Raw genomic sequence first — 24,297 nt, 5'->3', positions numbered from 1 at the left:
TAAGCTACTGCTTTTGATACAAAGTTAAACTTGAGACCGAACCCCAGTAGCAAGCAGGAAATAGATGTAGAATTCTAGTTAGTTAAATGAACTTTGTGACCTATATTAAAATAAATATTTATTGAATGAAAGGTGAGGCACACACGCTTTTGTAATTACACTATATAAAGTTTGATGACTTTTAAAAATATCTAAACGGGTATATATATATTAGTATCCACTATTTTAAGGTCAATTTTAAATCAGAATACTCTTATCTTGGTAGCCAAACTTTAAAATTAGCTGAATTTCATTAATATAGAAGCACATGTAACTGGCCAAGTCTAAATGAGATCCCTTATAATTAGTCTTCTGTATTTTTGAATAAAAAGTGAATTGGTACTTGGATGACTTTTGGTTTGGGGTTGAAAAAAATTGCCTTTGTTTTGAAACTGTATGATATATACACTGAAAGAAAATGGTGGGAGTTCATCTTTTATTTATTTGGCAGTAGTTATCAAGTAAATATGAAGATGAATGTAATTATAGATTGTGTCTGCAGTGAGTTTTGGGGTAGATACAGTTTGCAAATATGCCAATTGTATACCCTCATATATTAGTCTTTATTTGAACTTGTAAAAGGAGAACTTCTTTTTTACATATTTTTTAAAAAAAAACAAGGGCCTTTGAAAAAAAATGAGGGTAAGTTTAAAGTCTTCACAGATAAAAACTGAGAGTATGTTATCAAAAGACCAGAATTACAAGAGATACTAAAGGGAGTGCTATAGCCTGAAAGCAAAAATACAAGGGCAAGAGAGTTAGAGAAGAGTATGGAAATGAAGGATAAAAAGACAGTAGTAGTATATGACAACAGAAAGCCAAAGATAAAATGGAAGAAGTAATGCTTTTAAAGTAATAACATTGAATGTTAATGGATTGAGTAACCCAATCAAAAAAACATAGACTGACATAATGGATAAAAAAACATGAGCCATCTATATACTGCCTCTAAGAGACTCACCTCAGATGTAAGCACACAACCAGATTGAAAGAGAAAGGATGGAAAATGATATGCCAGGCAAATAGCAATCAAAAATGATCTGGAGTAGCAAAACTAATATCAGACAAACTATATGTAAAACTGTTATAGGAGATGAAACAGGTCATTTTCTATTAATATTAATTATAAATTTAAGAAGGGTCAATTTACCAAGAAAAAAAGCTATAATATTTATGCACCTAACCTGGATGCCCCAAGATACATGAGGCACACACTGACAAAACTGAAGGAAGAAATAAACATCTCTAAAGTATAGTTGGAGACTTCAATACACCACTCTCAGGATTAGCTAGAACATATGGACAGAGGATCAATAAGGAAACTGAGAGCATGAATAAAATGATAAATGAACTAGACGTAAGAAATATTTATAGAGTATATGCCCCAAAACAGCAGTATATACATTCTTTTCAATTATTCATGGATCCTTCTCCAGGATTGGTTATATGTTGGGTAACAACATAAATCTCTATAAGTGTAGAATATTGAAATTACACAAAACATTTTCTCTGACAATAATTGAATGAAGCTGGAAATCAAGAATGGATGGAAAAATGGAAAATTCACAGATATATGGAAATTAGACAACACTCTTAAATAATCAGTAGGTCAAAGAAGAAGTTTCAAGAAAAATACCTTGAGATGAATGAAAATGAGAACACAAAAGCATATCAGCCTTAGGGGGTTTGGCAGAGATAGTGTGAGAGGAAATTTATAGTCCTCAATTCTTACATTAAAAGAAAAAGAAAGAGCTAAAATCAAAGGACTAACTGCACACCTGGAGGAACTAGAAAAAAAAACAGCAAACTAATCTCAAATCATGCTGAAGAAAAGGAATAATAAAAATCAGCAGAAATAAATGAAACTGAGAACATAAAATCCATAGTCAACAAAACCAAACGTTGCTTCTTTGAAAAGATTAACAGAATCTACAATTCCTTAGCTGGACAACAAAGTAAAAAAAGAGAAAGATGCAAATAAATAAAATCAGAAATGAGAGGGGGTACATTACCACTAACCCCACAGAAATAAGAGAGCTCATAAGAGGATCCTATGAACAACTGTACACCAACAAACTAGACAATGTATCTGAGATGGAAAAATTCCTAGAAACACATGAAAAATACCTACTCTGACCCTAGAAGAAAAAGAAGACCTCAACAAACCAATCACAAGTGAAGGGATCAAAACAGTCATAAGAAACCTCCCAAAGGTGAAAGCACAAGACTGCATGCCTTCACAGGTGAATTCTACCAATCATTCAAAGACGATCTAATACCAATCTTACTCAAGCTCTTCCAAAATATTGAACAGGAAGGAACACTGTAAAACTCTTTCTATGAAGCAAACATCGCCATAATACCAAAACTACATGAAGATACTACAGACCAATTTCTCTAATCTAGGTGCAAAAATCCTCAACAAAATACTAGCAAACCAAATCCAAAAGCACATTAAAAGATAATACACCATGGTCAAGTGGGTTTTATCCCAGGTATGCAAGGATGGCTCAAAACAAGGAAATCAGTGTAATAAACCACATTAATAAATTTAAGAGGAAAAATCACATGATCCTCTTTATTGATGCAGAAAAGGTGTTTGTCAAAATACAGCATCCTTTCTTTATAAAAACACTCCAAAAGGTAGGAATAAAGGGAAGATTTCTTAAAATCCTACCATGCATATATAAAAAACCTACAGTTAGCATTGTCCTCAACAGTAAAACATTGAAAGGTTTCCCCCTGAGGTCAGGAAAAAGATAAGGATGCCCACTGTCACCACTGTTTTTCAGAATTGTGCTAAAAGTTAGACATATAAAAGGCACCCAAATAAGAAAGGAAGAAGTAAAACTGTCACTATTCTAATGATATGATCCTATATCTAGATAATCCTGAAAAATCCACCAAAAAAGCTACTAGACCTAACAGATGAATTCAGCAAAGTGATGGGATACAAAATTAATACGCAAAATAAGTAGCATTTCTATACATTACTGATGAGCAATCTGAGGATTATGTCAGAAAAAAACTTCCAATTAAAAAGTTCCATTTATAATAGCAACTAAAAGAGTGAAATATTTGAGAGTAAACTTAAACAAGGACATAAAGGACCTATATTCAAGTAAGTACAAAGCTAAAGGAAACCAAAGAAGACCTAAATAAATGGAAGGACATTCCATGTACATGGATTAGAAGACTAAATATGATTAAGATGTCAATTTCACCCAAACTGATTTACAGATTCAGTGCAATCCCAATAAAAATCCTAACAACCTTTTTTCAGAAATGGAAAAGCCAATTACCAAATTTATTTGGAAGGATAAGGGATCATGAGTAGCCAAAAACGTCTTTAAAAAGACACTTCAAAATGAGTCAGGAGGTCATCAGAGGGGTAGCACTTATGCACATCTCAACAGGATCTCAGAGTCAGCCAAAGTAGATACAACCCCAGGTAGTGGTGCTCCTGAGGGCTGCGGAGACATGACTCTGGAGTTCAGTGCCTTGGAGTTCAGTGCCTTGCCAGTGAGCCCTACTTTGCAATTTGTGCTCCTGAATGTGATGGAATTGGACTCAGATGTAACTTCTCTATACATGCCTCTTCTGTCACTTTTAATGAACTCGTGGTTGGTACTGGGGTTGGTATATGCTCAAGAGACTTAAATCTCTGGACTGTCCATATACTAGCTGGGTCCTGAGCCTCAGCAGAGTTGTAGCACCTGCTCTCCAGTTCATTGGACTTACCCAAGTCAGGTAACAAGGAGGTGAGGATGATCAGCCACCACACCAAGGAACCAAGAGAGTCTACAACTGCAAGCAGGAGAACCACATCCTTCAGCCATGTGGGATCCAAGCTTCCTCTCAGTTTAGAGGTGGAGTGGACATTGCCATCCCAGGGTCTTCAGGATGAAGGAATAAAATATGTATAAGAGTGGACTTATTGGTATTCTACTATAGAATTATTGTGACTCTAGCAATGGTAGACATTTTATCATTGATGTGGAGACAGTGGCTACGGGAGTTGCTGAAGTCGGGCAGTGGGAAAAAGAGGTATGATATGGTGACATTTCCAGGACTTGGAGTTGTCCTGAATGATACTGCAGGGACAGATGCAGGACATTATATATTCTTCCACAACCCACTGAATGGAATGGATATGTAAACTATAATCCATGCTATGTAGCAGTACTCCAAAATATATTCATCAAATGTAATGAATGTACCACACTAATGAAGGAAGTTGATGTGGGAGGAGTGGGGACTGTGGGGAGTGGGATATATGGGAACCTCTTATATTTTTTAATGTGATATTTTGTGTGATCTATGTATCTTTTTTAAAAAATGGTGAAAAGAGAAAAAAAAGAACAAAGTTAGAGGACACTCACTTCCTGACTTTGAAGCATATTGCTTAGCTACAGTGGGAAAAACAGCATGGTACCAGCATAAAGATAGACATACTGACCAATGGAACTGAATTGAGAGCTTAGAAAAAAACCTTCATATCTACTACAATCAAGTGATTTTTAACAATGCTGTCAAGCCCACCCAGCTGGGCCAGAACAGTTTATTCAACAAATGGTGCTCGGAGAACTGGATATCCATATGCAAAAGAAAGAAAGAGGACCTCTATCCCACACCTTATAGAAAAATTAACCGAAAACATATCAAGAACCTAAATATAAAAGCTACAGTCCTAAAACTTCTAGAAAATGTCTTCAAGATCTTTTGGTAAGCGGTAGTTTCTTAAACCTTATACCCAAAACACAGCAGTAAAAGGAAAAATGGGATCTCCTCAAAATTAAACATTGTGTTTTTCCAAAGACTTTGTCAAGAAAGTAAAAAAGCAGCCTATCTCAATGGGAGAAAACATTTGTAAACCATGTTTCCAACAAGAGCTTGATATCCATGTTATATAAAGAGGTCATATATCTCAACGATAGACAGGCAAGCAGCCCAATTTAAAAGATTTGAATACACATTTCTCCGAAGAGGAAATACAGATGCCAAAAAGCACAGGAAAAAATGTTCAACATCACTACCTATTAAGGAAATGCATATGAAAACTACAGTGAGAGATACCATCTCACACCTCGTAGAATGGCCATCATCAAAAAAAACAAAAACAAAAAAACCAGAAAACTACAAGTGCTAGAAGAGGATGTGGAGAAATAGGAACACTCCTTCACTGTTGGTGGGAATGTAGAATGATGCAGCATCCATGGAAGACAGTTTGCCAATGTCTCAAGAAGCTGAATATAAAACTGCCATGTGACCCAGCAGTCCTGTTACTAAGAATATATTCAGAAAAACTGAAAGCAAGGATACGAACTGACATTTGCAAACCGATGTTCATAGCAGCATTATTCACAATTACTAAAATATAAAACCAGCCCAAGTGTTCATCAACTAATGAGTGGGTGAACAAAATGTGGAATATACATACAATGGAATACTAATCGGCTGTAAGAAGAAATGAAATCAGGATGTATATGACAACATGGATGAACTTTGAGGATATTATGTTAAATGAAATAAGCCAGGAACAAAAGGACCATTATTGTATGTTCTCACTGATATGAACTAAATATAATGAGTAAATTCACTGAAGGATGGATTACTAAGAAGTAGAAAGTGGGTTAAAAATGGGATCTGATGTTCAATGTATGTAGAATTTTTAATAAGGTTTATTGTAGAAGTGTAGAAATGAATAGAGATGGTAACACATTATAGTGAGTATGACACTACTGATTTATATATGAGAATGTGGTTTTTGAAAGGGGTGGTCTGTGGATACAAGATTTTTTTTAAGATTTAAAAAAAAATTTTTTTTAATTTATTTCTCTCCCCTTCTCAGTGCTCACCCCCCAGTTGTCTGCTCTGTGTCCATTTGCTATGTGTTCTTTTGTGACCACTTCTATCCTTGTCAGAGGCACCAGGAATCTGTGTTTCTTTTTGTTGCATCATCTTATGTCAGCTCTCCATGTGTGCAGCACAATTTTTGAGTAGGCAGCACTTTCTTTCACACTGGGCAGCTCTCTTTACGGGTGCACTCCCTGCGCATGGGGCTCCCCTACGTGGGGGACACCCCTGTGTGGCACGGCACTCCTTGCACACATCAGCACTGCACAAGGGCCAGCTCCACATGGATCAAGGAGGCCCGGGGTTTGAACTGCAGACCTCCCATGTGGTTGGCAGACGCCCTATCCATTGGTCCAAGTCTGCTTCCCTGGTCAGTGGATATAAATGTTGATTGAAAGGAAACTAAAAAATAATCTAGAGCATGTAAAATGTAATGCTTTTGGTGGTTGATGGAGATTGTGGCTGATACTTTAAATATAAGAATGTTCTTTTACAAAGTGTTAAGAATAGGTCATAAATATGAAAATTACAACTAATGTAACCTATGGACGATATTTTTGCAGCAGTGGCAAAGAAGATATTACTTCTAAGAGACAACTGTAAGGGTTATGAAGGGGTATAGGATTTTTCCTCTTAGAGTCATGAAAATATTCTAAAATTGAGTAAGGTGATAACAGCACAACTCTCTGATGAAAATGAGAACCATTGGGTGTACAATTTGAATGGATTGTATGAAACATGGGGCATTATAACACAGGGAATCCAGTGGTAGAAGATGGACTGTGCTTTAATAGAAGAAATACGAGAACGTTCACTCATGAACTCTAAGAAATGTATAATGCTGATACAATGTGTTAATAATTGGGTAGACTGGGGGAAAATAGAACAACTATAAGATATGAGCTGTAGTTAGTAGTAATATTTTGACGATTCCATTTTATAGTTTGTAACAAACGTTCCACAGCAATGCAAGCTGGTGGTGTTGAAGTGATGTAAGGGCGCCCTGTATTATGATATTCATGTTTGTTTTGTAAGTTCACAACTTTAATATACAATTATTGTTTATGTATGTTCATGTATGAATGATACACTTCAATAAAACTTTAGTTAAAAAACAAGAAAAGAAAAAGATCTATTGGGATTCCTAGATATGACATCAAAAACACTATCCATAAAAAATAAAAATTAATAATTTGGAAATATAAAATGATACAGGTTTGGAAGACAGTTTGATTGTTTCTTAAGAAATTAAACATATACCTACCATGTGACTGTGCAATTCTATTCCTATCCTTCAACCCAAAAGAAATGAAAGCATATGTCCACACAAAAATCTGTACAGGATATTCATAGCAGCACATTCATAAGGTACCTATGAAATGTGACCTTATGTGGAAATAGGGTCTTTGCAGATGTCGTCAAGTTAAGAGGAGGTTGTCCTGAGTTAGTGGGGGTGGTGTAGGGGTGTCCTAATCCAATGTGACTGATGGCCTTATAAGAAGAGGAGAAGAGGCACAGGAGAGAAGGCCATGTAAGGACATAGGCAGACTGGAGTTATGCTGCTACAAGTCAAGGAACACCAAGGATTGCCAGCCACCACCAGAAACTAGAAAGAAGCAAGGAAGGATTCTTCCTAGAGCCATCAGAGAAAGCACGCTGCCGATGCCTTGATTCCAGACTGCAAGCCTCCAGACCTGTGAGGGAGCATATTTCTGTTGTTTTAAGCTACCCATTTTTACAGCAGCCCTAGGACACTAGTACAATGAGATCTGTTCGTTTCTAAACTTTTGTAAAATTAGATTTAATTTTGTGTGCTTTTCTTTAGTTTTTAAAAAATTAAGCCATATTTACATTTAGTAAATTCTCCTCAGCACCTTTATAGTCAGCCCATCTCCTGTCTCTTTACTAGTCAGGTCCTGGCAACCACTGATCTGTTTTCTGTCCCCATGATTTTTGCCATTTCTGGAATGTAATATAAGTAGAATCATACAGTAGACAGCTTTTTGTGTCTGACTTCTTTCATTTTGCATAAAGCATTTGAGATTCATCCTTGATAGTGTGTGTCAGTAGCCTGATCCTTTTTATTGCTGAGTAGTATTCCATTGTATGGATGTGTCACCTTTTATCTTTCCCCAATTGAAGGATATTTAGGTCATTTACAGTTTTTAGGTTTCTTTACATTTTATTGTTGTTTTTTAAGTTATAAAAGAAATACATATATACTCAGTGAAAATGCAAGCATATTTACTAAACGTAAATGCCCTCCCTCCTCATCCTTCTCTCCCAATTCCATCCCCAGCTATAACTGCTCTTAGAGTTTGGAATATATCCTTCCAGACCTTTTTCTCTGCATATACATAACCACAAACAAACCAATAGAATCATACATATACATACATGTGTATAGTTGGTTTTTTTGGGGGGCGATGGGTGGGTAGTGAGTTGCTTTTTTTAAAAAAATCAGATCATAGTAAATACTATGTTCACATCTTACGTTCTTTGCTGAGCACTATGTCCTAAAAACTTTTACATCTGTGCGTATAGATCAACCTTAATTTTTTAACAGCTGTAGATATGCTATGGTATAAATAAATCTCATTTAGTTAACCATTTCTCCCTTATTGAACTAAACTTTATATCCTTTTTCCCATATTACAAATAATCCTATGAATAATTTATACAAAACTCCTGATTTTCTGGAGATTTCTAGAAGTGGCATTATTCAAAGGATTTGTGTATCCGATTTTTTTGGCATACAGCTCAGTTGCTTCCAAATAAGGTTGTACCAATTTGTACTCTCAAAATAGTATATGGTAATATTGGGTATTTTAGATGATATACAATAGAAGTTTTTTGCGTTAATAACTTCGTTTCAAGAAATCCTTCTTGGGGTAACAAATCGTATATTTTCTATTCTTGGGTGTCTCTAATCAACTGCATCTTATAAGAATCAAAAATAAGGTTTTTTGCAGTCAAAAATAAATATATTTACATATATATTTCACACTACTACTCTGGTATGTTGCTTTCTAAAGGCACTATGAAAAATTTAGTTACTAATGAATATAATTTCTACTTTAACTGTTTTAGCTAAACTAAGATTTTTTAAATCATAGAAAACCAAAATATTTAAGTCCACTGTGGGTTTTTTCCCCCCAGTCTGAAGATTACTATGACATGAGGCGGCTGTATACGATTTTGGGGTCATCTCTATTTTACAAGGTAAGTTGGCTAAAAAATTTTATAAATTTTTATGAACAGGCCCAAATTACATTTTCTCAAACTTTTACAAAAGTGAAATACATATTTATCTCTTTGCCTCTGAATATAGATACTGTATAATTAATATCTTAAAACAAAATTTGTACTTACATATATACAAATGCAATAAATATTTCTGATGTCATTACATTCTAAACCACTTGTAAGTTTGTAAAGAAGAAGCAATATTCAAAAAACCAAGTATATAAGAGAAAAGAGCAGTAGTTTCTTGAATTTCTTTTGCAGAAGTGAGCTTTCAATCTTATCTTCAAAGATAACCATGCATCTTTTTAGTAAATCTTCTAACATTAAATAGTTAACTTCAATGTAAAGTAAATTGAAGATTAAAGTGTTTTCACTTTTTTGCTTTTGAAAAACATTTTAAAATTCCATATTAAACACATCTTTAAAAAAGAATCAGAAAGTACAGAAGAATAGACAATGAAAAGTCAATCTCTCCCTACCTTGTTCAGTTGCCCTCTTCCCTTCCTCAGAGTTCAATTCTTTCCTAATTTTGCCAAACAGATTAATACTACTCAAAAGTGATTTTGCTTTACACTAGAATCTATCTGTTCGGTCCCTAAAGTTATTAATACTTAATCTCTAGTTTGACTTGGAGAAATTATTTATCTTTGTTATGTTTACTTTCTTCCATTCAAAAGTAGAATAATTTAAACCAACTGAAGAAGTGTCTATATAAAACTCTTAGAAATATATTATGGAATCATTGTTTTATGTCATTATTTGACTTTTGCTTCTTGTGGTTTGATTCAAGGGTTATTTGATATGCAGTCATTTGCCTAAGGATGATCTTATTGATATTGCTGTATACTGTCGCCACTATTGCCTTCTGCCTTTAGCAGCAAAACAAAGAATTGGTCAGTTGGTAATATGGAGAGAAGTGTTTCCTCAACATCACCTCCAACCTTCTGCAGACTCAAGCACTGAAGTCTTTCAGGAACCTGTAGGGAGATATTTTTTACTGATTGTTGGCTTGGTGAGTTTACCTTGGATTTTTTTCCCCCTTGGGTTTTTTGGTTGGTTGGTCGGTTGGTGGTTTTTTTTCCCTGCCATTGATTGACTGTCTTAAATAAATACTCAAAAACTATGGTCATTTAAAATTTTTGAGCATGTCAAATACTAATATTGAAGAAAATATTTTACACCCCTATTCCTTTTCCTTTTGCCTATTTAATACTCATAGAAGAATATTAATGAAATCTAGAAAATAGAGTTTAACAAGGTTTTAAGATACTTTGCTGTAATTTCTGTAGAAGTTTTATCCTCTGATTTGCTTTAGGAAATAGAAGGAGAAGTGAAAAAGATATAGAATCAGAAACAGAATAAATATGTTACTATAAAGAAAGGACTTCCAATAATTGAGGCTTTCTGAATTAGTCTAGTTAGGGAGTCCCATGTACCAAAAGGAGTGGTTGATGGTATATCAGGAAAAGACAATATGAGCTTTCCTTTCAAGATTGATTAAGAAGCATTGAGAATAACCAAGAGAGGAAAGGGAGGGAGGAGTTTCTAATCATCGTATAATTATACCTTATGTCTCTGTGTCTTTACTTTTACTATCTATATTTTATGTAAATATTTTCTTAGTAAAGCTGTATTAATAATTTTTTTACTATAGAGACATTATATGTTATGTGTACTATTAGAAGCTGGCGGCTGTGCATCCAAAGCTATTGGGAATCCTGGACCAGACTGTATATATGTGGATCAGGTCAAAACTACTCTTCACCAAATGGAAGGAATACATTCCCGCATAGATGAACGGCTAGCATCTCCTCCATGCCCCTTTTTGTCTTGTGCTGACTGGTTCCTTGCTGGATCACTTGACAAACCAGACAGTCTGACAGTTTCACCTATTCTCAGTAGGCTACAAGGCACTTCCAAAGTACCAAATTCTCCAACATGCAGAAGAACCCTTTTTGGCGATTATTCCTTAAAGACACGAAAACCTAGTCCTTCCAGAAGCAGCGGAGGATCTGACAATGGTTCTGAAGGTGGAGAAGGTGTTGGCCTCAGCCTCCACGCTACGCCTGATGTGGTACGAAAACAGAGGGAATCTCAGAGCTCTGATGGCTCAGAAGAAAGTGGGGCCTTGCTTAAGGTGTGTGTTGATTCAGCTGTGTGCATCCTGGAAACTAAGCTCTCACTGCAGTCCTTATTTTATAACTGCAAGAGAAAGTTTAATGATAGATCATTCTTCCTTTGAACTGGTACTTATTTAAATCACTGTTGACAAACTAATGATTGAAAACCAAAAAGAGCCTTTAGAAAGAAATAAATACTAAAGCAGGAGCACCTTGACATCCAGGAATATCTGCCTAACAGTACTTACAAGTAGAGAAACTCTTTAATCCTGCTTTCTATGCTCATCAATTTCTACTCTACTCAATGTGATGATAGGAAAAATCCTAACTGTCGGGTATTTGACGGGCTGATTTGGCTAAATAGCCCATGAAATGTTCGTCAGAAACTTAAATGTGTGTGTGTATGCACATGTATGTTATCCTATTTGTTATAGATAACTATTTTTTTTATCTGCATCTATGAAGGTCTGGTCTCTATATTTAAGGATTCAAGATGTGACTCTAATATAAACAGAATGTAACTTTTTTTCAGACTATTTATTTATGTTGTTTTTCAGTACTTTTTCCTCATGAAAGTACTGTAACATAGCTGGATGATTATCACAGTAGTCACTGTGGCAGACCTTGGACTTATTTAAAAGATGCCACTGTCTTTCAAAATATGTTGGAACTTATCATTTGGATGGATGGAGATGTTAGAGGAGGCATGGAAAAGGAAGTCTGAGAGGCACACAAATGCAATAGGAGATTCTGAGTGGCATGGCATAAATGCCCATAGGCTTGATCTCCTAATCCCAAACAATAGAGAACTCTTGGAACCAAAAGCGGGAGGTGTTTAAGAAGTATTCACAATGGTACTGAACTCATTATCCCAATTGGTGAAATTGTAGAAAATATTTGTAGTCTATGAGGATTTGGATAAATTTAAGAATGACAAAAATATGAATAGTTCCTAAGGGAAATTAAATAACCTCTCAGATTCAACCACTCAACAAATGTTGGTTGAGTACCTACTATGCACAAAGGACCATGCTATACAAAGGAGATACAAAGATGAAAAAAATACAGCCCCTGATTACATTTAAATAATAACAGAACTTGCTGATGGCTCATAATGACTTTGGTGGATGTTTCCGAGGGAAATATCACTCTCTCATTTCCTTTAATGTTTTAAAGGAAACATGGCAACGTAGTGCGTAGTTCTTTTAGAAAAACTTTGAGTTTTAATCTTTTTTGTATGTGTTTGATTCCGTTCTTAAATCTAAACTTCTCTCCTTAACTGTATTTTTCAGATCACTAAAAAGAAGTCTACTCTTCCAAATCCATTTCATTTGGGGAACTTGAAAAAGGACCTTTCAGAAAAAGAATTGGAAATATATAATAAAATGAAGTAAGAAACTTCCTTAGAGTATGCTTTTTCATTTAGATTCTGTGCCTTTGAGAAAGATTTATAGTGAGAAAGTATAATTCCAAAACACAAGAGATTTTATTCAACATCTGTAATTCTGATATCTCTTACATATTAAAGGTAATGTTTATTCTATTTCTCTAATGGTTTTCATTACACATTTAGGAAAATAATATATTCATATTATAAAAAATTTAAAAATACAAAATAATATTTCAAAATATGAAAGCCCTCATTTATCTCACTTCCACAGGTAAACAGTCCTTTGTGTGTCCAACGTAATTTTTTTTTTTAATTTTATTTATTTATTTATTTCTCTCCCCTTCCCTCCCACACCAGTTGTCTGTTCTCTGTGTCTATTTGCTGCGTCGTCTTTGTCCGCTTCTGTTGTTGTCAGCGGCACGGGAATCTGTGTTTCTTTTTGTTGCATCATCTTGTTGTGTCAGCCCCCTGTGTGTGAAGTGCCATTCCTGGGCAGGCTGAACTTTCTTTCATGCTGGGCGGCTCTCCTTATGGGGTGCACTCCTTGCGCGTGGGGCTCCCCTACGCGGGGGACACCCCTGCATAGCATGGCACTCCTTGCGTGCATCAGCACTGTGCATAGTCCAGCTGCACAAGGGTCAAGGAGGCCCGGGGTTTGAACCGTGGACCTCCCATGTGGTAGGATGCCCTAACCCCTGGGCCAAGTCCACTTCCCTAACGTAATTTTTATTTTAAAGTTTATTATTGTTAGACCTTCTGGTGGATGCTATCGTGTGCTTCCCCGATACCCCTGAGCCCAGGGTACTCATTCCACCAGCTCTGGCCAAATTCCTCTCCTGGACTTGCCCTCCATGGAAGTTTGCAGATTCAGCCAAGGCCACACACACCTCTTTTACAAGTGATGGATAGGTAAGAGAAGACAAAGGCTCAGCACCTGGCCTAAATTCAGGACAACTCTGAAAGACAATCCACACTTCGAAGTTCCCAGGATCCACCAAAACCTCTCGCAACTTCAGTGCAGTTCAACTTCTCTGTCTTCCTTAATTTCTCCACACAGAGGTGTTTTAAGATATAAGGATGATAAGAGTACTCCCTAATAAATTTACTCCATGCATATCTCCCTCTTCAAGTCTGGTTCCAAGTAACTGATCATAAACACCCTCTTTTAAGAAAATGGGTAAAACCACAAAATAGGGAATCCTAAGTTAAAAAGAACTAGATGAGGGAAACATGTTTAGCACCATAAACTGTCTATAACTGTTAACATATGAAATGCTATATAGTTACTTCTTGCTGTGCTACTATTTTGTGTGACAAGCAACTCTGCCTGAGCCATGCCTGGTATTTAATTAAATAGGAAGTCATGTATGGGATCAATTAATGTACACTTTTATTTCAACAAGTGGACATGCATGAATAGAAATTCACACACACAAGCAGTGCAGAGCTACTACCTTCTTAATTATTGAAACATTTTACAAGAAGGTCAAATATATATGTCTGGAAACTATTTTTTATTTTTTATTTTTTTTATTTTTATTTTTTGAGGTGACAAAAGCAAGGTAACTAGACTTCACAAAGGTCTCATATTTTAAAATCTACTATGTAATATATCTGATGTGAATTTTTAAAATATTTAACGTTTTTTAAACAAATTTGAATCAAACCTTTTATAGACCCATAACCTTCCATTTAACAAAAGCTAATGCTCTGCAGTTTTTATTACCTCCATATATTAATTTTTAAATGTGTGTTATTTTGGCCTAATCTCTAATAAGAAGAACTCTTTTCTCAAGATCAATGGTTTAAACATATAAATTCACATGTGTAAATTATAGGCTCTTCTGTTAAAAAGATGCTAAAGGAACAGCTGTAGCTCAGTGGTTTGAGTGCCTCCTTCCCATGTATGAGGTTCCAGGTTCAATCCCCGTACCTCCTAAAGAACAATAACAACAAGATCATAATCCTTGGGGAATGGATATAGCCCAATGGTTGAGCACCTACATCCCACGTATGAGGTCCCATCTTCATTTCCTGGTACCTCCTTGGGGAAAAAAAAAAAAAGCTAATGATGTGTATTATATTTATTCTCATTATTGACATAGACCAATATTCATCCTATGTGCTTAACTTTAAAAACATAAAACAATAAGTAATGTTTTTGTATGTACATCTTCTTTTAAAATATAAATATACAGTATATTAAAACATTTCAATCAGTAACCAAGTTCTATCCATTCTATATCTAATAGTTCTTTTTTTTTTTAAGATTTATTTTTATTTATTTATTTCTCTTCCCTCCCCCCCCACCCTGGTTGTCTGTTCCCAGTTGTCTGTTCTCTTTGTCTATTTTGCTGCGTGTTCTTTGTCTACTTCTGTTGTCAGCAGCATGGGAATCTGTGTTTCTTTTTGTTGCATCATATTGTGTTGTCAGCTCTCCAGGTCAGGGAGGCCCAGGGTTTGAACCACAGACCTCCCATGTGGTAGACGGACGCCCTAACCACTGGGCCAAGTCCGCCACCATCTAATAGTTCTTGAATCCATCTAACCCCTATTGATACTACCTGAGTTCAGGCTCCCATTTCTCCCACCTGGTTTTACTGGAACAGTCTCATATGTACAAAGCATGTTCTCAGCCATTACAGGAGTGACCTTTCTGAAGAACCAATCTGATTTTATCTCCTTTTTTGTTCAGATCTTTTGTCTTTACAATGGATAATTCCTTGTTTGAAAACTTTAAGACTTTCCATTACTGTACTCTGAGTTTACGAGGGTTTTTTTATTTTGTTTATTGAAGTGTATCACTCTTACATAAACATATGTAAGCAAAAGTGTACAGTAATAGTTGTGAACTTACAAAACAAACATACATAACATCATATACGACTCTCTACCTCACCCTACCACCAATACCTTGCATTGTTGTAAAACATTTTTAACTAATGATGAAAGAGTACCCTCAATTACTAACTAAAGTATCTTATATTTGGTGTATTTTCCCCAAACCCACATTATTATTATACTATTATTACTATTATTATTATTATATATACATGAACATGCATAAACAATAAGTACATAGTAAAAGTTGTGAACTTACAAAGCAAACATGAATAACATCATACCGGGGTCCCATACATAAATCCACCACCCACCTTGCATTTGTTGTAAGATATTTGTTACAAATTATGAAAGAATATCTTCAAAATCTTACTATAGTCCATATCTTACATTTGGTATATTTTCCTCCAAGCCCACACTATTATTATTTCTTAAAAATATTTTTATTATAGAAGTTGGGAACTTAAACACATGTGCAGAATACCCATATAACATCCCTCTCTCAACACACCAAACCATGGTGGAAGTTTTTTTGCAGATTATTAGATAATATCTTCAGACTATTACCAAGTTCATAGTGTACATTTGGCACACTTTCACCATAAAACTTTCACCATACTCCCCCATTATCAACACAGTACATCTTGGGCATGGATGCATGAATATTACATTACTGTTAACAACAGTCCATAAGTCATTCCAGTTGTATTTTTCCTATGCTTCTCCACATTCCCATCACCCTGCAATAGTGATGTACATCTGCTCTAGCTCACAAAGGACACTCTTGCATCCTGTACCATCAACCACAATTCTCATCCACCTCTGGGTTTACTGTGTTATTCAGTCCCTAGATTATTCTTTAGCTTTCTTTCTAATGACATTTACATCCCTAGACTATGCTTTCCAGCCACATTCCCATTTATAATACTCACTGTAATGTATTATCATCAAAGCTATATATTTCCATGCTTTTATAGTAAAGTTAATTAAAACTTCTACATACGTTAAGCATCAGTAGTCCATCTCAGTCCTCCTCTTATCTCCTTTAAGAATCCACCACTGACTTACCAGATCTTGAAGATATTTTTCTACATTTTATTTTAGAAGCTTTATGGTTCTTGCTTTTATATTTGATCTATTTTGAGTTAATTTTTGCATAAAATGGGAATTAGGAGTCTTCTTTTCCTTCTTTTGGCTATGGCTATCCAGTTCTCTCAGCACCATTTATTGAATGGACTGTTCTGCCCAAGCTAGTATGATATATTTAAGATACTGCAAGAGAAAAACTTCCAGCCAAGAATCTTATGTCCAGCAAGACTGTCTTTCAAAAATGAGGGTGAGTTTAGAATATTCACAGATAAGCAGACACCAAAAGAGTTTGTAACCATGAGACTAGCCTTGCAGGAAATACTAAAGGGTGTGCTATAGTCTGAAAAAGAAAAGACAGGAGAGAGAGTCTTGGAAGAGAATCTTGAAATGAAGATGATATCAGTAAAAGTAACAAAGTCTCAAAAGAGTGGTGAAAATAAAATATGACAAAACCCAAAGGTCAAAATGGGTGAAATAAGAACTGCCTTTACAGTAATCACATTGAATGTTAATGGATTAAACTCCCCAATCAAAAGACACAGACTGTGAAAAGAAAATATGAGCCACCTATATGCTGTCTGTAAGAGACTCACCGTAGACCCAAGGATACTAATAGATTGAGAGTGAAAGCCTGGAAAAAGATATTCCACATGTACAGTAAAAAAAAAAAAAAAAAGCTGGAGAAGCTATACTTACATCACATGAAATAGACTTTAAGATACTCTAGTAATGTGTGATCTGAGGAGAAAGTCCGGGGAAAATTCCATTTACAATAGTGACTAAAAGAATAAAATATTTAGGAATAAACTTAACCAACATGTAAAGCACCTGTATTCAGAAAACTACAATTCTTGTTAAAAAAATTTTAAAAAGACCTGGGAAGCAGACGTGGCTTAATCACTTGGCCACCTACTTACCACATGGGAGGGGACAAGGAGATAATGCCCCTACACAAATAAGCTAAATGACACCCTCACCCCACTGCAATGAGCTAGATGCTACCACAAGCCAACAGATGCCACAGCCCATTGGGAATGCATGTGGCTCAGGCTGTTGGACACTCGGCTCTCATATGGGAGGTCCCAGGTTCAGTTCGCAGTGCCTCCTGGAGAAGGTGAGCAAACAATGAGTAAACAAACAAGAGAACCATCTAGGGGAACGGGGGAGAGTGATAAAGAAAAATAAAAGTAAAATAAATCTTTTTTTAAAAGACCTAAGTAATTGGAAGAACATTCCATGCTCACACACTGGAAGACTAAAATATCATTAAGATGTCAATTCTACCCAAATTGATAGACAGATTCGATACAATCCCATTTAAAAAATTGCACCTGCATTTTTTAAATAAATGGAAAACATGATTATCAAATTTAGTTGGAAGGGTAAGGTGTACCAAATAGCCAGAAACACCTTGAAAAGGAAGCATGTCATTGGAGGACTCTCACCTCCAGACCTTAAATCATATTACCTTAGCTACAGTGGTAAAAACAGCATGGTGCTGGCATAGAGACAGACAAATAGACCAATGAAACTGAATTGATGGTTCAGAAACAGACCCTTATATCTGAGGATAAAGTGATTTTTGACAAGCTTGTCAAACCCACCCAGCTCGGGCAGAACAGTTTATGGGTTTTGAGATTCAAACTTGCTCATTGTGATGTAGTTTATTTTTTGGAAAAAAATTTTAAAAGATTACAAAAATGTTAATTCTAAACCCCAAAAATGAATTTTACTAATGGCTCCTTTTTACAGAATAATTTCTTTTGTACTTTTTCTTGAATTTGAAGATCTTCAGATTAAAGTGAATATTTCATATTATTTTCCTTTTTCAATAATCATAATTTCTTTCATCTTGATTATTTAAGCTTTTATTAAATACTGTTTATTAAAATACCTGCAGTTAAGGAATCCTTTAGTGCCAGCCTCCCCATGGAGAAATTTAAGAAGAATTTGTAGATATTCTTCTTCCTTCCCTATCCCTGGCCTTGAAAGAGAACCCATGGCCACAAATCACTGATAAGAAGGAGAAATTTTTTCTAATCATGCTGCCCAGCTAATAGTTTATCAGGAATTTAACTAGCATGGGAGATTGAAGCAATATCTAGGCTAAGAGCTGAAATATGCATTTGTCTTGTCTCTGTGCTTATAGCCAAAAAAATCAACTGAAAGAAAATTTTAGTATGACAGCCTTAATTATAGAAGCATTAGAATGGAGCAACTTGAGTATTTGAGATATAGATGGGGAACTGCTATCCATATATTTAAAAATTGCCAATCAGAAGTCAATAATAGAAAGAAAAAGTCCTCATAAGTCATTTACTGTCCTCTGAAAGTTGTTTTCCTTAAGGTTAAAATGAGGATAGTAGTATTTAATACCTTCCAAGGTTATGAGAATTAAGGCTAAGCTCCTATCCTGGCACAAATTCAGTATGTGGTAACTATTATTATTGTTATTTTGTTGCTACTATTATTGTTGTTCTTTAGCTCTGTTTACTACTGATAGAAATGAGCAGTATTTATAGGTTTTAAAGTTCTAAGGCCTGAATGGGGAAGGAAAGGATGGGGAAGAGGGAAAAAGGAGAAATGAAAATAGTTAAGAGAACATGAACAGAAAAAAATAGGAGAGAAGGAAGATTATAATGTTAAGTGGTAGGATGCTACCAGTAATTGCCTTGGTATTATAGAATATTAATCCAACTTTGTACTTGGTAATAATAATTTTGTCTTTGTTTAATATCATCAGTGTGCCTATGGTGGTAAAAGACTTTACTGCTACTATCTTAAGTGTGTTTGGCTTGGTTTGTTTTTATATGTGGTCCACCTAAACAGATACTTTGTTATGGTTTCTAGATATCTGGGCCAGACATGGGCTGAGTTACTAATTACCAACCCTGAAAAAAGAGAGGTTTAGCCAATTTGGGTTGTGTAGCAAAGGGAAGAGTGACTTACAAATGAATTGTTTATTTATACTTTCACAACATGTAGTGTTTGCCACTGTTAAGGGAATTAATAATAACCCTAGCCTGTTCAGTAAAGGAGGAAGAGGGCAATAAATGTTTGGCCCAGTTCCTCTTCTGTGATTATATTACTAATAATATATTATAGATAAAGGCCTATAAGAAGTCTGCAAAATGAAACAATATTTTTTCAGTTTACTTAAATTTCTCTTTTTATTTTGTCTTTTCAAGATTGACATCTGGTCCTGAGAATACACTTTTCCACTATGTTGCCTTAGAAACAGTGCAAGGAATCTTTATTACTCCTACCCATGAAGAGGTGGCACAGCTAAGCGGCTCTATCCACACTCAACTAATAAAGAATTTCCATCAGTGTTGTCTTTCCATTCGTGCTGTTTTCCAACAGACATTGGTGGAAGAGGTACAACACTACTATAATTATAGTTTTCTGCCAGTTTCATTTCCAGATCTCTAAACACTCTCTCTAGATCTCTAATCAATATGTTTCAGCAGTTATTGTTACCGTTTAAATTTTTTAAACAATTACCTAATCCAGCTTGGGTTCCAAAAGGATTATACACACAATATTTATCTTCAAACCTTTGTTTCTTATTTAAATTTGAGGTCCTGGATTTCTGTCTCAGGAAATGGAAGACCCTAGTTTTTCTATAGCAAAAGTAGAATACAGTAGTTTGTCATATAATTAACCTCCCATATTTGATATTTATGATTCAGCTATTGTTCAGTAATATCAGCAAGTTGGGTAGATATAATAACTTTGATAATTCAAGTATTCCACAAAAACTGTAAGGTATTTTAAGAACACAATTGGGTTAAGGTAGAGCAATAGATAAAAATAGTATTATAAATGTTTTAATCACTTGATTGGTTGCCTGCTTGCTTTTCAATCCATTTAAAATTGTGTCTGCTGCTTAAGTAGTCTTGCCGTATACAATTAAAATATCAACTAGATTGTTTTAATGATGGTATTTTAGTTTCCTAGACTGCTTAAAGAAAATACCGTGAAATGGTTTGGCTTAAACAATGGGAATTTATTCACTTATTCTTTATCATTACAAATGAGTCATTATTTTGCTAACACTTTAATTAATGGGAAAGTTAGAGATTATGCATGGAAAGAAGATACAAAATACTTTAAATATATCACAGAATGATCCAGTCATTGAATACACATTTATTAAGCAATTACTATGTGCCAGACACTGTTTCTTTCAGAAAATGCAAAGACAACTAGTACCTTGTCTCTGCCCTGGGAAAACTCAGATTCTACTGGAAAAACAGACCAATAAACTAATAATGTAATGTAATATAACGTAAGTACTAAGATAGGGCTGTAAACAAAGTATTCCCTGGTGGAGTCAAGGAACACTTTACCTATGAAGTCTCTTCCAGAGGGTGGAATTTAAACTTAGTATTGAGGAAAAGTAGACAGGTAAGGAGAAGAATATCATTGTATGCATATAATTATGAGAACCAGTAAATTCAAATCTGTATGTGAAAACAATTTTAAATGATACTATTAATATGTCTTAATACAATAATATCCATTAATTTACAGAAAAAGAAATCACTAAATAAGGGAGATCATTCAGATTCTGCAAATTCAGTGTCCTCTCTTAACCCTGTGAAAGAACATGGTGTGTTATTTGAGTGCTCACCTGAAAACTGGACGGATCAGAAAAAAGCACCACCAGTTATGGCTTACTGGGTAGTAGGGTAAGTGAGGAAAAATGTATTTGAAACTGAAGTAAAATGTTAGAAAAGTAAATATGGTGAAGGAAACAAATATTTTAAAATTTGAGCATGAATTACTAATCTACCTATAATATTTGGACAAATTTAAATTTTTTCTTTTACTTGTTAAATATCCCCATTTAAATCCCTCCCAAGTATTTTCCTATCAGGAAAAAAAAAAAAGTTTGGCCACATATCTTACAAAATGACATTGGTGATACACTAAAAAACAGTAATTCCAAAATTTTGTTCTGATTTCCTTCCTTTCTTGCCTAATTCCCTCATTTCTTGTTTTCTTCTCTCCTTTCTTTGCCTCTTTCCTTCCTCCCCTCAATACCAGACCCTTGCCTATCTTGTCCCTGCCCACGTCTCTGTCTCCTGCCACTCTGTCTCCATTCATTATGCACCCCCTACACTGCCACCAGTGGAATCTCGTTTCTCCTGTTCCTTCTCCCTGGGATGTTCTGCCTTTTACTCTTTGCATATCTGGCTCCTTGATGTTCAGACCAGGACTAACAGATCATCTCCTCAGATCTGTTTCCCCCATTAAAGTGGCTACCCAATTATTCTCTATTATATTACTCTTTAATTTTTTTCCCTCTCCTTACTAGAATGTCAATTTCTTGAGGTCAGGAATTGTATATGTCATGTCCTCCACTCGTGCCTGTAACAGGTGCCTGGGCCATAACAGTCACTTGCTTATTGTGTGATAATTTACTAAATGAAGCTGTGCTTGGCAAATATGGTGGTGGGTGGGTGGTGTGGCAAAAACAGAAGATAAAAACTCAGTCTGGCCTCCAAGCATCTTACAGCTAGCAAAAGAAATACGAAATATGCTGAAATATCTATAATACAAAGCCATATGTGATAAGTGTTATTTAAACAAGTAAAATTTTATAGGACTTCTGGGGAGAGGGTTCTGGAATCTAAGCTGAAATTTCAAAGAAATTCAGCTGGCAATTTCATTGGAGCCGGACCTTAGCAAATAGGTTAGATTTGGATAAAACATTCTGGGAAAAGAGGATGAGATGAACAAAGACCCAAACAAAGGAAATCATAAGATATGGCAGTGAGTAGACTGGTTTGCCAGGATTGAAGAGGACTGTGATGTAAGAGAATAAGGTGAAAGATCAAATTGGAAAGCTCAGTTAGGAAGAGAGCCTTCAGTGGCTGACAAAGGAATTGAATTTTGAGGGAAATATTGAACCACTGAAGGTTCTTTGAGTTGGGGTAAAGAATTGGTTAGGGAAGGAGCCCAGAATTAGGTAAGACTAATATTATTGGATACCTACCATGAAGAACTAAGCTGTATGAAAATTGCTTTACAAATGTTATTCAAAGCAGTAGGTTTGTGTGCAGGTCCATCAAATTGAGAATCACCTGAGTAATTTGCTTAAGTCAGAGATGCTTGGCCCCACTGCAGACCTACTGAATCAAAACCTATGGGCGTGGCCATCTGTACTCTTAGTAAGCTTCCTTGTAATTATTATGTGTAACCAACCAGGCCTGGGAACATCAGCATAAGTTCAATTCCAACCCCATGTAGTGTGATTAGAGCTGTGCTATTAGAAGATGAATCTGATAGCAGCAAATGGAAAGGTGTGAACACAGGCTGTAGAGATAGGCCACACACAGATGGGCAGTGGAGCCTCAACTACATTTGCAGCAGTTGGAATAGAAAGAATCCAAAGGTATTGGATTATGAGGATGCAGATCTATGTAAAATAGAGAAATTTAAGGAAGTCAGAAAGAACGACCCCCAAATCTAAATAGTTTGATTTATATACATTAATATTGATTAAGTAGTTTAAAATTTTAACTCTTTAAAAAACAAAATTAAAACCAATTAAATACTATCTCAAAAAGTGCTATCATACATTTAACATTTTGATAATTAACCTTTAAAATGAAACTAAAACAACAAAATATTTAATAACTAATTCACTTACAATAACTAATACTGTTGTCCTTATTGTAATAATGACTAAATTGAATATTATTAAAAAAACAGATACGTTAATACTTATTGATAAAACAGAATTTTTATACTTCAGAACAATAAAAATAATGACCTAAGGCATGTACAGATTTATTCAGAAATAAATCTAGCTCTAGTCCCTCTACTATAAATTTAGATTAGTGTTTTCTCAATTTATCACTGATTCTTCAGAAACAAAGTAAAGTAAATAGAAGAGGTTTTTTGGTATTTCTGTGTTTTTATATTTTGAATTTCTGAACTGTGTTCTTCTCTCTACAGGAGACTCTTTCTTCATCCCAAACCTCAAGAACTTTATGTCTGTTTCCATGACTCAGTCACAGAAATTGCCATTGAATTGGCTTTTAAACTGTTCTTTGGATTAACTTTGTAACTGTGTTTTCTTAATACACAGCAACACCAAACATGGAGCATCGAAAAGTGTTAGACTTGATGAAAACGATCACAAAAGGGTTAAGTTTTAGCTTCTTTCCACAGTTCATTATTAAATAATCTTATTATTATTAAATAATAAGATAAATGCTATTGAATATTTTTTTCTCATTAGACTTATTTATTTTTTAATGTAGCTCATGTGTTCCTTTTTTTATTTATTAGGAAAGTTGTGGATTTACAGAAAAAGCGTGCACCAGATAGAGGGTTCCCATATACCACCCTATTATTAACACCTTACATTGGTGTGGTACATTTGCTACAATTTTTATAATTGCACTATTAATTATATTACATGGTTTAAATTAGGGTTTACTGTTTTGTGCAGTTCCATGGATTTTTAAAAAATTTTTATTCTAGTAACATAATACTACCTAAATTTTTTCCTTTTAACCACATTCAAATCTATAATTCACTACTGTTAATTATGTTAGCAATGTTGTGCTATTGTGCTGTCACTACCATCCATTACCAGAATTTTCCATAAATCCTAAATAGAAACTCTATGTATTTTTAAGCTTTAACTTCCTGTATTCTAGTCTCACCACATTCCCAGGTAAGCTATATTCCAGATTC

The 24,297-nt window shown here is 35.0% G+C and overlaps 1 protein-coding gene across 1 annotated transcript in view; it reads left to right on the top strand.

Annotated features, from left to right (window-relative positions):
• INTU (inturned planar cell polarity protein) overlaps window positions 1-24,297 on the top strand; it is a 122,954-nt gene extending 98,657 nt beyond the window's left edge. The window contains exons 10-16 of the mRNA XM_058292844.2: window positions 9,055-9,117; window positions 9,932-10,153; window positions 10,796-11,278; window positions 12,554-12,651; window positions 19,770-19,959; window positions 21,118-21,275; window positions 23,551-24,297. Coding sequence (XP_058148827.1) covers window positions 9,055-9,117; window positions 9,932-10,153; window positions 10,796-11,278; window positions 12,554-12,651; window positions 19,770-19,959; window positions 21,118-21,275; window positions 23,551-23,662 — 1,326 coding nt within the window. The 3' untranslated portion in view covers window positions 23,663-24,297. The remainder of the gene's footprint in view (window positions 1-9,054; window positions 9,118-9,931; window positions 10,154-10,795; window positions 11,279-12,553; window positions 12,652-19,769; window positions 19,960-21,117; window positions 21,276-23,550) is intronic.

The sequence above is a fragment of the Dasypus novemcinctus genome, chromosome 1 (assembly GCF_030445035.2).
Source record: "Dasypus novemcinctus isolate mDasNov1 chromosome 1, mDasNov1.1.hap2, whole genome shotgun sequence".
Lineage (NCBI taxonomy): Eukaryota > Metazoa > Chordata > Mammalia > Cingulata > Dasypodidae > Dasypus > Dasypus novemcinctus.
The sequence above is the reverse complement of the archived record's forward strand: the minus strand, read 5'-3'. Positions and strand labels throughout refer to the sequence as shown.